The following is a 12,177-nucleotide window of genomic DNA, read 5'->3' on the forward strand; positions in this document are numbered from 1 at the left end:
GCCTCACTGTGATGGGTGGTGACACTTTCCAGCAGACCAGGCTGTTCAAAGCCACATCCAACCTGACCATGAACATTTCCAGGGATGGGGCATCCACAGCTTCTCTGGCTTCAGTGCCTCTCTACCCTCACAGTGAGGTTGTTCCTAACCCAAGTCTACCCTCTTTTAGTTTAAAACCAACACCCCTTGGCCCATTGCTACAGTCTCCAATAAAGCATCCCTCCCCATCTTTCCTACAGGCCCCCTCTAAAACTGAAAAGCTGCTATAAGGTCTCCCAGAGACTTCTTTTCTCCAGGCTAAACAATCTCAGTTCTCTCAACTTGTCCTTACAGGGGAGGTGCTCCAGCCCTCTGATTATCTTTGTGGTTTCCTCTGGACTCATTTTAAGAGGTCCATGTCCTTCTCATGTTGGTGGCCCCAGAACTGAACACAGTACTCTAGGTAGGGTGTCATGGGAGGAGTAGAGAGGCAGAATCATCTCCCTCAACCTGATGGTCACTCTTCTTTTGATCTTGCTCATTCATGGTGCTGCTCTGCTTAAGCTATAAGGACAGAACTGTTCACCCACAAACAAGAGAACCCAACCTGTCCCTAGTGTTTTATCAACAGCTAAAGCCAGTTTATTAGTAGCAAGCCAATAGAAATATACCCCCTTCCCCTTCCTGAGATCCTTGAGAGTTAATAAGCTCAGTCATTGACATCATCAAAAAGAAGTCAGATGTAGAAAGAGAGCCAAAAGAGCTCATTATTCTTACTTGGTAACAGTAAGTTTGTTGCCTTTCACTTCCATAGTGGCTTGTGGTTTCTCTGGAGCTTGCCCAGGTCTTTGGTGGTGGATATACACTTCTGGTTCAGATGTGAACTGACCTGATCAAAGAGAGGTTTAAAGCTCTTTGGATGTTCTAACTTTTGGGGTAAGCTGCTCCTGGGCACTTTAAGAAACAAAATCAAACTGGCTACAGCAGGCAAACCCCTCCTTCATGGATCACAGGGCACTGCATCTCCAGCTCTATCAACTCACCCACACTGGGAGAGTAAAAAGCTCTGCTCTTGAGCCAGGAAACTTCTTCTAAGCAAGCAGGCTGGAGCTGCAAAGATTATTTGGGAAAACAACCTCTGCTGCTTAGGATTCCCACATCTTGAAAGGGTGGGTCCAGGGCTTGGAAGGCTGGTTTTCCCTTGCCTTTGTTTTATAACATTGCCAGAGAAGGGCCAGAAGTCTTCTCAGAAAGAAGGTTTGAAGGGTTCATTCCAGTAATTTATTTTCAGCCCACAGTGGATTAGCCCTGTCACAGTGTCACCGAGTCTAGTCAGGCCTGCTTTGAAACTACTCTCCATGAAGAATAATCTCCTGGTCCTTGATGTTCCACAGTGTCCTCGTGGCTTCCAGGACATCACAGGCATCTCCCCTATTTTCTATTTGAATCATTTTCACACTTTGCCCACCAGGACACAGACAACTAGCAATTCAGTCAAAGATCTAGCAAAACTCCTTTCCAACGCTCCACCATTCCCACCACCCAACCCACAGCCCTTACCTATCAGCCCGTGGGCTGCAGGAGAGAACTGGTTCTCAGGGGGAATGTAGATTCCCAGGAAGTCAACATTAACTGGGTGATTCTTCCACACACGGTGCAGCAAAACCATGAAGGACATCTGCTCAGAAACGGTGATAGTAACATTGTTTTCCTTCTTCACAGATATGAGAAGCCTAGCAGAGGTGAACCAAAGAAGGGCTAAGTTCAGCTGCACACTCAAACTCTCATGCCCTTTGAAACACTCTCAGGCTTTCAAAACAACTGGATGGGGCTGGCAGATATATGACAGAGGTTCCATCAGGAACCCACAGCCCTGGGAGTGGTGACCAGAAGTCTGGCAGGACAGTGCCTAATAGGACAGACATTGCTGCTAGCTGTTTATCTGCATGATTGTCTCCTGGATGTTGTGTCATGTCTGCTATCATGTTAAAAGCCCTGAAGGTGTCTCAAATAACATTAAGTGCTTCTGTTTAGGCAACTGAATCCTGATGTTGGCTAATGCAGTCAGCAGTAGGGAGGGGAATTCTGCTCTTCCTACTTGTGTCTGGCCAGCTGCAACCTGGATCCCAACCAGAGCTGGAGCAGTCCAATGCAAATGTGTTTCCATAGGGCAGATAACAAATGCTCAGCAACTTACTGCTTCCGAATGATGTGGCCCGTGTCAGACCAGGTCAGTGTGATGCTGTAGGATCCGTCTTTCAGTGTTATAGTTTCTGTGGTAATCTCCACTTTCAGACCTTTGCTTTTGAAATAAAACCCAATTCTGCCAAAGTATGTGTTGAGTTTCTTATTCTCAGCTTTCTTGCCCCCAACAAGCTGCCCATTAACCACAACTCCTGCAAAGAGCAGAGAAGCAGATGTTACACACATCTTGGAGCACAGCCTAGACACTTGGAGTTCTGACCTCAGTAGGGAGTACCACGGGATCTGCAGAAACAGGGACTCCTCTGACCCCCTGTTTTACTCATTTTGTTAGCCAAAAGAAGATAACAAGTTTTTTAGTCACCTCTGTATGCTACTGTCCACCCCTCAACGTACTGATCTGGTGGGAACTGATGATGGGTCTTGCTGGTAGCATGAGCTGCTTCACAAGCCATTTTGTGCCTTGCTCTTTGTGAAAGGCCTGAGGTGGATGGGTGGCAGTGAAATGATACCATGATTACAGGCCAGTTTAACCTTAACTCCAAATACTCATTGCTTCTCACATATATTCCAGAAGTTAAAGAGATGCTGCTAGGTAAAAACCTTTGAGAAGTGGCTAATTTCCTCTGATTCCTTGGAGAGCACAGCTACAGAGTTTTAATGCCTGCCACCAGGGATGTCTCCAGTTTAAATTATCCTTGTCTCTATCCTCCACTTTGTTCTTTAAAAGTACAGATGAAAGAGGGGAATCCTCACCTATCATGGAGATTTACTCATCTGTCTTTGCTCATCCTCACTGTGTAAGTTATTCCTAATAGCTCAGTACTATTCCGAATTTCACCTCATGCCATCTTTCTTACAGGCCCCATTAAAGTGCTGAAAGGCTCCAAGAAGGTCTCCCTGTATCCTTCTGTTCCCCATGGTGAACAACCTCAACTATCTCATTCTTTCCTCATAGCAGAGATGGTGCTGCAGTAATTTTTGTGGCCCTTTTCTGGACCTTCTCCAATATGTTCATTTCTTGGAGATGTGTCAGACTCCATCTTTACCTTCTGTTGATTGTAGGCAGCAGTAAGATTCACTGAAGATATTCTTAAGATTGACCAAACACAGCTCACAGCTGCTTCTTGTATGCCCTGTGCTCCAGCCCCACCTTGGGGACCACCACTGAATTTAATCCAGTTTGTCACTACTTTTCTTACACTGACAAGCCTCAAACTGAACACAGTACTCCAGATGGGAAGGGAACTAAGCAGTTCTGTCAACCTTCTCCCTATAAGAGATTTCCCTGCTCCCTCTAAGCACCTTTTGGACCTGAGAGAAGAAAAGTTTGCTCTACAGTAAATCATATTTTATTCCCTTACCAGTGCCAGGATCAGAAACCAAGCTTAGGATCTTTCCAGGGTCTGAGTTGATATTGAAGCAGATGTTCCTTTGGCTCTTGGGTAGGTGTATGATGAAATGTGGGTCATTGTCAACTGGAACATAGAAAAGAAACAGCTCTGTGAAGCAGGCCAGTACTTGCCCTAGAGGTAAGCGACACAGACTGAGACACTTTCTTCAGAGGATTTTGAAGCACATTTTGGGCCTCCTCATAGTAGGACAAGGGCCCTTTCCACTCCTGCAGTACCTAAGGTAGTTCTTAGATGCTGCTTAAAAAAGCACTCTCTCCTCATATGCTTCCTCTGTTTAAGGAAAGGATGTCTCACTATTAGCTTGAGGAGCTCTGCTAAGAAGAGTTAACTACTGATTTAACTGGTCAGCTGCTCATTAAGGTGTCATAGGTTCAACCTGGAGTTCTAGAAGCTAAGATTTATTCTTTGCGATGGAAGCTAGCCTCTGGTAAGACCAAGGACCTATCTGGACACCACACAGAGGGCGTATCTTTAAGACCTAGATCTAGGAAAGGATGCAAGGCATGGAAAGCAGGACATGGATGAAATCTCTGTTCATAATTAATATCTACTCTGGCTGTTGCCTGTTCTTAAAAGTGACAGGCTCCCAAGGCATCAGTCTCTCAGACACGTTACAAGTCCATACCACCATACTGATGTTAGGTAAAGATACATCCTGCCTTCCAATTCCCCTGAGGAATATAATCCAGGACTTTCCTCACAGTGTTTAACACCCTGGTGGGATTTGGCCTCTTTGAAAGTCATATGTTCCTTAAGATTTGCCTCAAATGAGACAAACACCTGCACCTGTCACTGAAGACAGCTACCTCCATCATTAAGTGCAAAGCACTGCTCACCTCTTGCTGGTTTGGTGGTGGTTGGCATCTCCCTGTCAACATTGAGAGTCATGCCCATATTCAGTATTGCCCATGGGGACAGCCAGACCACTTTGCATTCATTCCCTGGTGTACTTCATCTTTTGGAATTAACTCTTTCCACACACAACACAAAGCCCAGACCCTTAATCAGGAATGTCTTCACAGGAAATGGTAGGGTAGGTACCTTCCAAAATGGAGAAGGAGCTTTTGAATGTGTTGAATTTTTTGAATGTCTTGATTCTCTGGATTACAGCCATTAATAGTTTTTCCTTAGTCTAATCAGCTGCTTGAGATTCCTCAATTTTATGCCAGTGCCTGTTCTGATCAACATTTCCAGGAACAAAACGGTGGACAGCTAACTTTGCCTTGCTCACTTTCTTTTCCCAGAAGTTTCTTAACTAGCCAAAGTCTTAGATTCACCCTTGAGCTATTCTGAGAAGGAGTTTGATAGCTCTTTGTTTGATAGCTACATAAATACACACACCCACACGCAGGCAGACTCCCAGAGTTATTGTAGTTCCACCAGTTTTATAGGTGATGGTTCTCACAGCTGGTTTGTTTAAGTAGGCACTAAACTGTGGCAGAGGCCTGAGCATTAACTGGATCCATCAGTCATCAAAGCAGTCAGAGATTTTTATCTAACACAGAGCATTCATCTGTAATTTGCACTGGCAGTAACTTTACATTAACTTTGCTGCTGCAGAGAAGCTGAATATAAACTCAGTGAGTAACCACAGGGATGCACACAGCTGAAGATGGGGTCACTGAGATCCTCTTAGAATCCTAGAACATTTGGGGTTGGAAAGGACCCTCAAAGGTCAATTAGCCCAACCCCCCCGCCCCCTGCAGTGAACAGGGGCATCTACAACTGTATCACACTTAGCTCATTTCTGGAGCTAAACTACAGCAGTTACTCTATCACTTGATGAACCCTCCCCATCAGTGAAGGGGGAAGCAGGAAAAGGAGAGAAGATTTGCAGGTTGAAATGAAAACAAGTCAATGAAATAGCCAAATTAATACCAATGTCAATACAAGATACATAAAGTTATACTCTGCTCAGCAAAAGTGCAGCAGTCACAATATCCAGGAGGGTTTTCCTCAACAGCAGGAAGAGAAGCAACATGAGGAACTGCCAGAAGCTCTAGCAGAAGGCTCTAGCACACACCTGGACACATTCCTGTGCAACCCAACAAAGACAAACCTGCTTTAGCAGGAGGATTGGACCAGATGATCTCTAGCAGTCCCAACAATTCTGATTCCATGAGATTCCTCTTCCTTCAGCAAACTTCCTCCTTTACACTAAGTGTGATGCTCATGGTCTGGGATACACCTGTAGCCAGCTCCAGTCAGCTGTCCTGGCTGATTCAGAATTGTTAATGGCCTGCAACCCATGGCTGGTCCGGGATTCTGTCTCAGCAAAACCAGGACAATGACGTTGCACAGGGCCCTGTGCAATCTTCCAGGGATGGTACATCTACCACCACTGTGGGCAACCTGTACCTGTTTATCATCACCCTCGGGCTAAAAAATACCTTCCTTAGACGTAGTCTAAATCTCCCCTTTTTTCAGTTTAAAGCCATCACCCCTTGTTATGACAGGCCCTGCTAAAAAGTCTATCACCATTTTGCTTACAGACCCACTTTAGCATCTTGTCACAGAAGCTGAAATTCCCACAGTGCCTAATAACTTTATGTGTTTATTAGGTGATTAGTGTTGCTGCCTGGTGTTTCTTTGTAAAGAAATATCGTAGCTTTTACCTCTGTTGATGCTCAGAGATGACACAGGAGGACTCCTTTGCTCAGGCATGTAGCTGACTGGTACAGCTGTGACATTGGCCCAGGCTGGGATACCTTTTTTATTATTAGGTGCATTTGGAGTTAATCCCAGAGTACCTGTTAAATGACAGTCAGCATTATGTTTTTGTTAGTGCTGGCATATTTAATGGTGTAATTGTTAAAGCGATGCAGTAGATGAGAGCCTGATGTCTTTATACCAATGTAGAGCAGTCACAGCAAAGTTTAAACCAGACAGATTTGTGTAATGAAGCTAGGATGGATTTACTCCAACATCTTTGCCAGAGAAATATGACTTACCAAGGCAGTTGGTGATGAAAAATGGAGCCTGACTTTTAAACTCTTATCCACGTGAACAAGCCCACTTTAGGAAAGCCCCCAGTGCAAGGGCTGAAGTGTTTTGCCTAATAAACCCCCCTGAATATTAAAAATTTAGTACATGGTGAAAAGTTTGCTGACTTGGATCCTGAGTTTGAGGCACCTGAGAAAAGGTAGAACTCTTTCTGCATGCCCTAAGATGACTCACGTGGATAAAGGTTGCAAATTAGTGAAACTATTTAGCGTAACAGCCCTTAATGTGTTCTCTTCTGCTAGAGGTCTTTCTGCTATGGCAAAGGCAAGAGAAAATAATGAGTCCTGTCTCTCCCACTTAGATTATAAAGCAAAACAATCTTAAATAAAACGTGCACATTGGTTTGCTTTAATGTGTTGGCCTGAAAATGACAAGAGCTGGAGCAGGACACATATTCATATCTGCTGGCCCTGCTCTGAATAGGGCTAAGGGGGGAAAAAAGGAGCTGGACAGAAAATATCACACCCACAGCTTCCAAATCTCTACCAGCATCTTTTTTCTTGAACTTCTAATTATGATCGTTGGCTGTTATTACTCAGGCAGCGTAATTTCTTTTGACACGGTGATGTGTGAATGCCACACAGATAGTGCAGGAATTAGAAACTAGACAGAGACCTCTGAATTTCTGAGTCATATTAATGTCGCAGTCATGCATGAAGAAGCTCTCCCATGCACAGTCCAGTTTAGCAGTAAGTGTCAGAGAGAAGGACAACTAGACAAGCCTTTGACAAGTGAGTGATTTCAGTGGCAGAGACAGTCTCTGTCTATGAAGACAGGACTGCGTGGCTCTGACAGGAGCTGCGCAAGGACAGACAGAAACATCTATTTCAGGTTACTCTTTCCAAACCTTGTACATGCAAAGTTTTGGTACGGACCATGTGTTGCACAATCCTAAGCACAGATTTACTCTGATATTATTTTCACAAGCCCTGTCCTTTGCTGAGGTTCAAGAGTTGTGTCCCACTGTCCCAGAAATTCACAATGCCTTTACTTCAGTTTCAGTGCTGTGATGTTTTGACTATTTCATCAAACTCAAAGACACAAGAACCTATATCAAAATAACTTAAATTCTCTGCATCATCTAAATCAATATAATTATGGTCTGAATTAGTTGGCTAGTGCCCTGTAGAGTACACTTGAATGCTATAGATGTTATTTCTGCGCTGGACTTCTTTGCAGTTGTGAGTTGTGGTATGCAGTATGAATAACAGTTATTTAATTTCTCTTTAGTACTCAGCTGCAGACTTTATAGTTGAGAAGAGGAACAAATGAATCTAGAGATATTAATTGTTAGACACAGGAACCTCATTTCATTGAGTCAGCATCAGGGCATGTGCATAGATATCCAGAGGCATGAGAACTGGGCATGTTGGATGTGCTGTGAGGATCAGTGAAGTCACAATTACTTCCCATGTGAAATGGCAGGTAGACGATGTTGTCTGTTGATGTCAGGTAGGTTGCGTTTTTCCTTCACAACCAATTGGAAAATGTCCCATTTATTAGTAGGTTTTAAATCACCAGCTTCAATTCAAGAAGCTGATCTTTTACTTCAAGTGCTTCCATTACATTGCAGTGACAGTGTTTCCCTGAGAGCAAGAGTTGTGTTTTTCCTGCTTGCTGGCCGAGGAAGGTGCAAAAAAGCTCCTGTTAAGTTTGAACAGAAGCACATACAGTTGCTTTGAGTTGGAAGAGACCTTTAGAGGTTTGGTGCCACAGCCAGCTGGCAGCCTGTCACTAGGGGTGTCCCCCAGGGATCAGTACAGGGCCGCATGCTCTTTAATATCTTTATTGATGATCTGGATGAGGGTATTGAGTCCATCATCAGTAAGTTTGCAGATAACACCAAGATGTGGGCAGGTGTTGATCTGTTAGAAGGTAGGAGAGCTCTGCAGAGGGACCTTGACAGGCTGGACAGATGGGCAGAGTCCAACGGCATGAGATTGAACACATCTAAGTGCTGGATTCTGCACATTGGCCACAGCAGCCCCATGCAGAGCTACAGGCTGGGGCCAGAGTGGCTGGAGAGCAGCCAGGCAGAAAGGGACCTGGGGGTACTGGTTGATAGTAAGCTGAACATGAGCCAGCAGTGTGCCCAGGTGACCAAGAAGGTCAATGGCATCCTGGCCTGTATCAGGAACAGTGTGGCCAGCAGGAGCAGGGAGTTGCCGTCACAAGGACTTTAGAACATGTACTGAAGTAATGGGTTTAAATCTGAATGATGGACTCTGTAGTTACAAGTCAGATTCCATGTGGGCTTGTGGCTGATTGATGACAATTTTAGGAATCTTCCAAGGCTTAAAAGTGGTGATAAAATATGATTTAGTCAATTCTACAGCTCCAGTGCAGGGAACTAGACATATCTGTCCCAGTAGTCATGGAATCATAGAATCATGGAATGGTTTGGGTTGGAAGGGACCTTAAAGGTCATCTAGTTCCAACCCCACCTTTCTCTAGACCGGATTGCTCAAGGCCCTGCCCAACCTGGCTGAAGAAGATGTTCAATCTGTGACTTTGTAGACTCATTGGTGTTACAGTTTGAGCTGGGTGCCCCCCTGCAATGTTTACTTCCTGTGTCCAGAAGTCCAGCCCAGGGGTGGACACAGGAAATTATGTAGTATTTCATACCACAATCCTTTGCACCACTATAAGATGCAGTGTGGAGTCTAGCACTATCTTTTTTCTTCCTCCTCCGTCAGCCGGTAACTGGGGGAGATGTCTCCTGGCTTTGGGCCTGGCTAGGCCCAAGGCCATGGGGGGGACGGGCAGTCTCAGATCTGGCCAGCTGAGACTAGCCTAGCAGTGGGAGGGGGAAGAAGGAGCCCTGGGGGTCTCGGGTGTACCCTCAGGTACGGATGGGATCTCTCTGGGTCTGTTTTGGGATCTTTCTTTGTCACTATGCTTTTGCTTTTCTGTAAATGTTCACTGCTTTCTATTTAAACTTTCCATCACTTTTGCAATCTGTTTGTCTGAGTGTTCATTGTTGCCAGGGGTGGGGAAGGGGGCTGCCTCAACCCAGCACAATTGGAAACTTCATCCTTGCAATGTTGGCACATTCATTCAGTCCTCACTGAAACCAATGGCTCCAAAGAGCACTTATGTTAACAGGATGCTCTCAAACTGCCCTGGGGGTACTGGTCTATGGTAGGCTGAACATGAGCCTGCAGTGTGCCCAGGTAGCCAGGAGGGCCAATGGCATCCTGGCCTGCATTAAGAACAGTGTGGCCAGCAGGAGCAGGGAGGTCATTCTGCCCCTGTACACTGCACTGATCAGGTTGCACCTCGAGTACTGTGTCCAGTTCTGGGCCCCTCAGTTTAGGAAGGATGTTGACTTGCTGGAACAAGTCCAGAGAAGGGCAACAAAGTTGGTGAGGGGTTTGGAACACAAGCCCTATGAGGAGAGACTGAGGGAGCTGGGGTTGCTTAGCCTGGAGAGGAGGAGACTCAGGGGTGACCTTATCACTCTCTACAACTACCTGAAGGGAGGTTGTAGACAGGTGGATGATGGTCTCTTCTCCCAGGCAGCCAGCACCAGAACAAGAGGACACAGTCTCAGGCTGCACCAGGGGAGGTTTAGGCTGGATGTTAGGAAGAAGTTCTATACAGAAAGAGTGATTGCCCATTGGAATGGGCTGCCTGGGGAGGTGGTGGAATCACCATCATTGGAGATGTTCAGGAGGAGACTTGATGGGGTGCTTGGTGCCATGGGTTAGTTGTTTGGTTGGGTTGGATTGGTTGATAGGTTGGACACGATGATCTTGAAGGTCTCTTCCAACCTGGTTTATTATTCTAAGATAGTTTGATCTTACTGAGATTTGGTCAGCTTTCACTGAAAATACAGCCTTGTCCTGTACGTACCAACTCCTGGAGTGAACAATGAATGGAGCTGTTCTTCCAACAAGCAGAACAAAGCCAAAATGAGAGGTAGAGCAAGGGACAGAAGCACTGACCTGAGCAGCAGCCCTTTCTGGGGTCTTTGGGCTGGTCTGCCAGCATTATCTCATCCTTTTCAGCATTTTCTATCAGCATGGCTGTGAAGGGGGTAACAATATGATGGTCAAGAGACATCTGTAGGATGGATTTAGTGATGTTTCTCTTCAAAGCTGCAGTGGGAGCTGTGTTTCTGGGTGGAAAATGAAACAGAAGACATGATTAGCAGCTCTACAGGGCAACTGGAATGACAATGCCTCCAAAGAGTGATTGAATAGCCAAAGTAGGAGGTGTTGCAAGAAGGAAAGGCTAAGGGCATGTGGGAATGTACTCTCCATAAGACAGACTATTTTTGGCTTCTGGGGACTTTGACCTGGACCCAAAGGAACTCAGTCCATCTTCTGGTTTCAGCAGAAGACCTCTTTCTTCTTCAGAGGGGATTCATCCTGAACCACTCCATAGCTTTTATTGATGCTCCATAAAGGAAATATGTTTCATCCCTATTCCTTTGATTAACTGCTCCCAAACTCTATTAGCTGATATCTGAGTGCTAAAAATAGGAGAAATGTGGCTGAAGAGACCACCTACCTTTATTTTATTTGTTTACCATTTGAAACTGTGAGGGCAGCCTCATGGTTGTGGTCTCAGAGAGAACCAGATTGCTCTCTAGTTTCTTCCTTCCCCTTCCACATCACATTTCTTCTCACCTTTCTGCCAGCATTTGGTTGACAGTCAAATAGGCCCACAGCTTCCTTGTGAATTCAGGATCTGCATATCTATCTTTCTTCATGAAGCCATCCAGTTCTTCAACATCTCGCAGGGTTTCCATTACAAGCTCTGCATTTGCCTATGGGATAAAGATAATGGACATCAAGAGATAAAGATAATGAAGGATGAGCCAAGAGAAGGGGCTGTTTTTGACTTCTCTTCTTAGTATGGTTAGCATTAAGCCTTTGTAGCTCTGCCCACGGTCGCTTCTAGCTTAGAAAGTCCCAGCACTGTTGGCCTAACTGCCATGGGGAGGAGAGCTGTAGCAAGAAGGTCTTCCTTTAAAGATACTTTTGTGACAGTAGATTAAAATAGGTAAAGGAGCTGCCAGCAGTTGCTAAAGAGGCTCCACATGCCAAAGGAATGGGGTCTTAACAGACCTCTCCTGTTCTCCCCTTGGGCTTTTTCACTGAGGAAATTCCAACTTCTGCAGATGAACAGGAACCAAATTCTAATTTCTCCCAAAGACCCTTGGGCTGCAGTGTTTTGGCAGGAAAGAATATTAAACATGTTTGATGTTTTTCCAGTGACCAATAAATGGCAATTCCTAAGCCCTGTAAGAGGGCAGATATTTATTTCCTCCTCAGAAAGAATAATCTGGGTGTACTATTCCCACCCCATCCCACTCCACCTGAAAAAGCAGCTGTGAAAACACAGGGAAAGTGTCATCACACATACCACAAGGCAAAGGATAAAAGAACTGTACTAGGACTTGACACACAGTAGACCCGTCAGCTTGAGCTTCCCAGCAGTAGGAAGTTCAGCCATAAAAGGAGCTACTTTAGAGAATCTCCCCTGTACTTTGCATGGCACATTTATTAGAAAGAAGTTCCTCTGGCAATCTACAGTGTGCAGGTAGTGACTATTTGTGTCTGTACTTGAA

At 45.2% G+C, this 12,177-nt stretch overlaps 1 protein-coding gene across 1 annotated transcript in view; it reads right to left on the reverse strand.

Moving 5' to 3' along the window:
- Positions 1-12,177, reverse strand: part of ITIH2 (inter-alpha-trypsin inhibitor heavy chain 2) — a 34,225-nt gene that overhangs the window by 516 nt on the left and 21,532 nt on the right. Inside the window, exons 14-20 of the mRNA XM_068168734.1 lie at positions 11,234-11,373; positions 10,547-10,719; positions 6,212-6,346; positions 3,546-3,659; positions 2,177-2,375; positions 1,540-1,712; positions 757-868 (exon numbers count right to left, since the gene is read on the reverse strand). Of these exons, the coding sequence (XP_068024835.1) occupies positions 757-868; positions 1,540-1,712; positions 2,177-2,375; positions 3,546-3,659; positions 6,212-6,346; positions 10,547-10,719; positions 11,234-11,373 (1,046 nt within the window). The remainder of the gene's footprint in view (positions 1-756; positions 869-1,539; positions 1,713-2,176; positions 2,376-3,545; positions 3,660-6,211; positions 6,347-10,546; positions 10,720-11,233; positions 11,374-12,177) is intronic.

The sequence above is a fragment of the Melanerpes formicivorus genome, unplaced genomic scaffold (genome assembly GCF_026170545.1).
Source record: "Melanerpes formicivorus ecotype bairdi unplaced genomic scaffold, bMelFor1.0.p_v2 SCAF_3, whole genome shotgun sequence".
Taxonomy (NCBI): domain Eukaryota; kingdom Metazoa; phylum Chordata; class Aves; order Piciformes; family Picidae; genus Melanerpes; species Melanerpes formicivorus.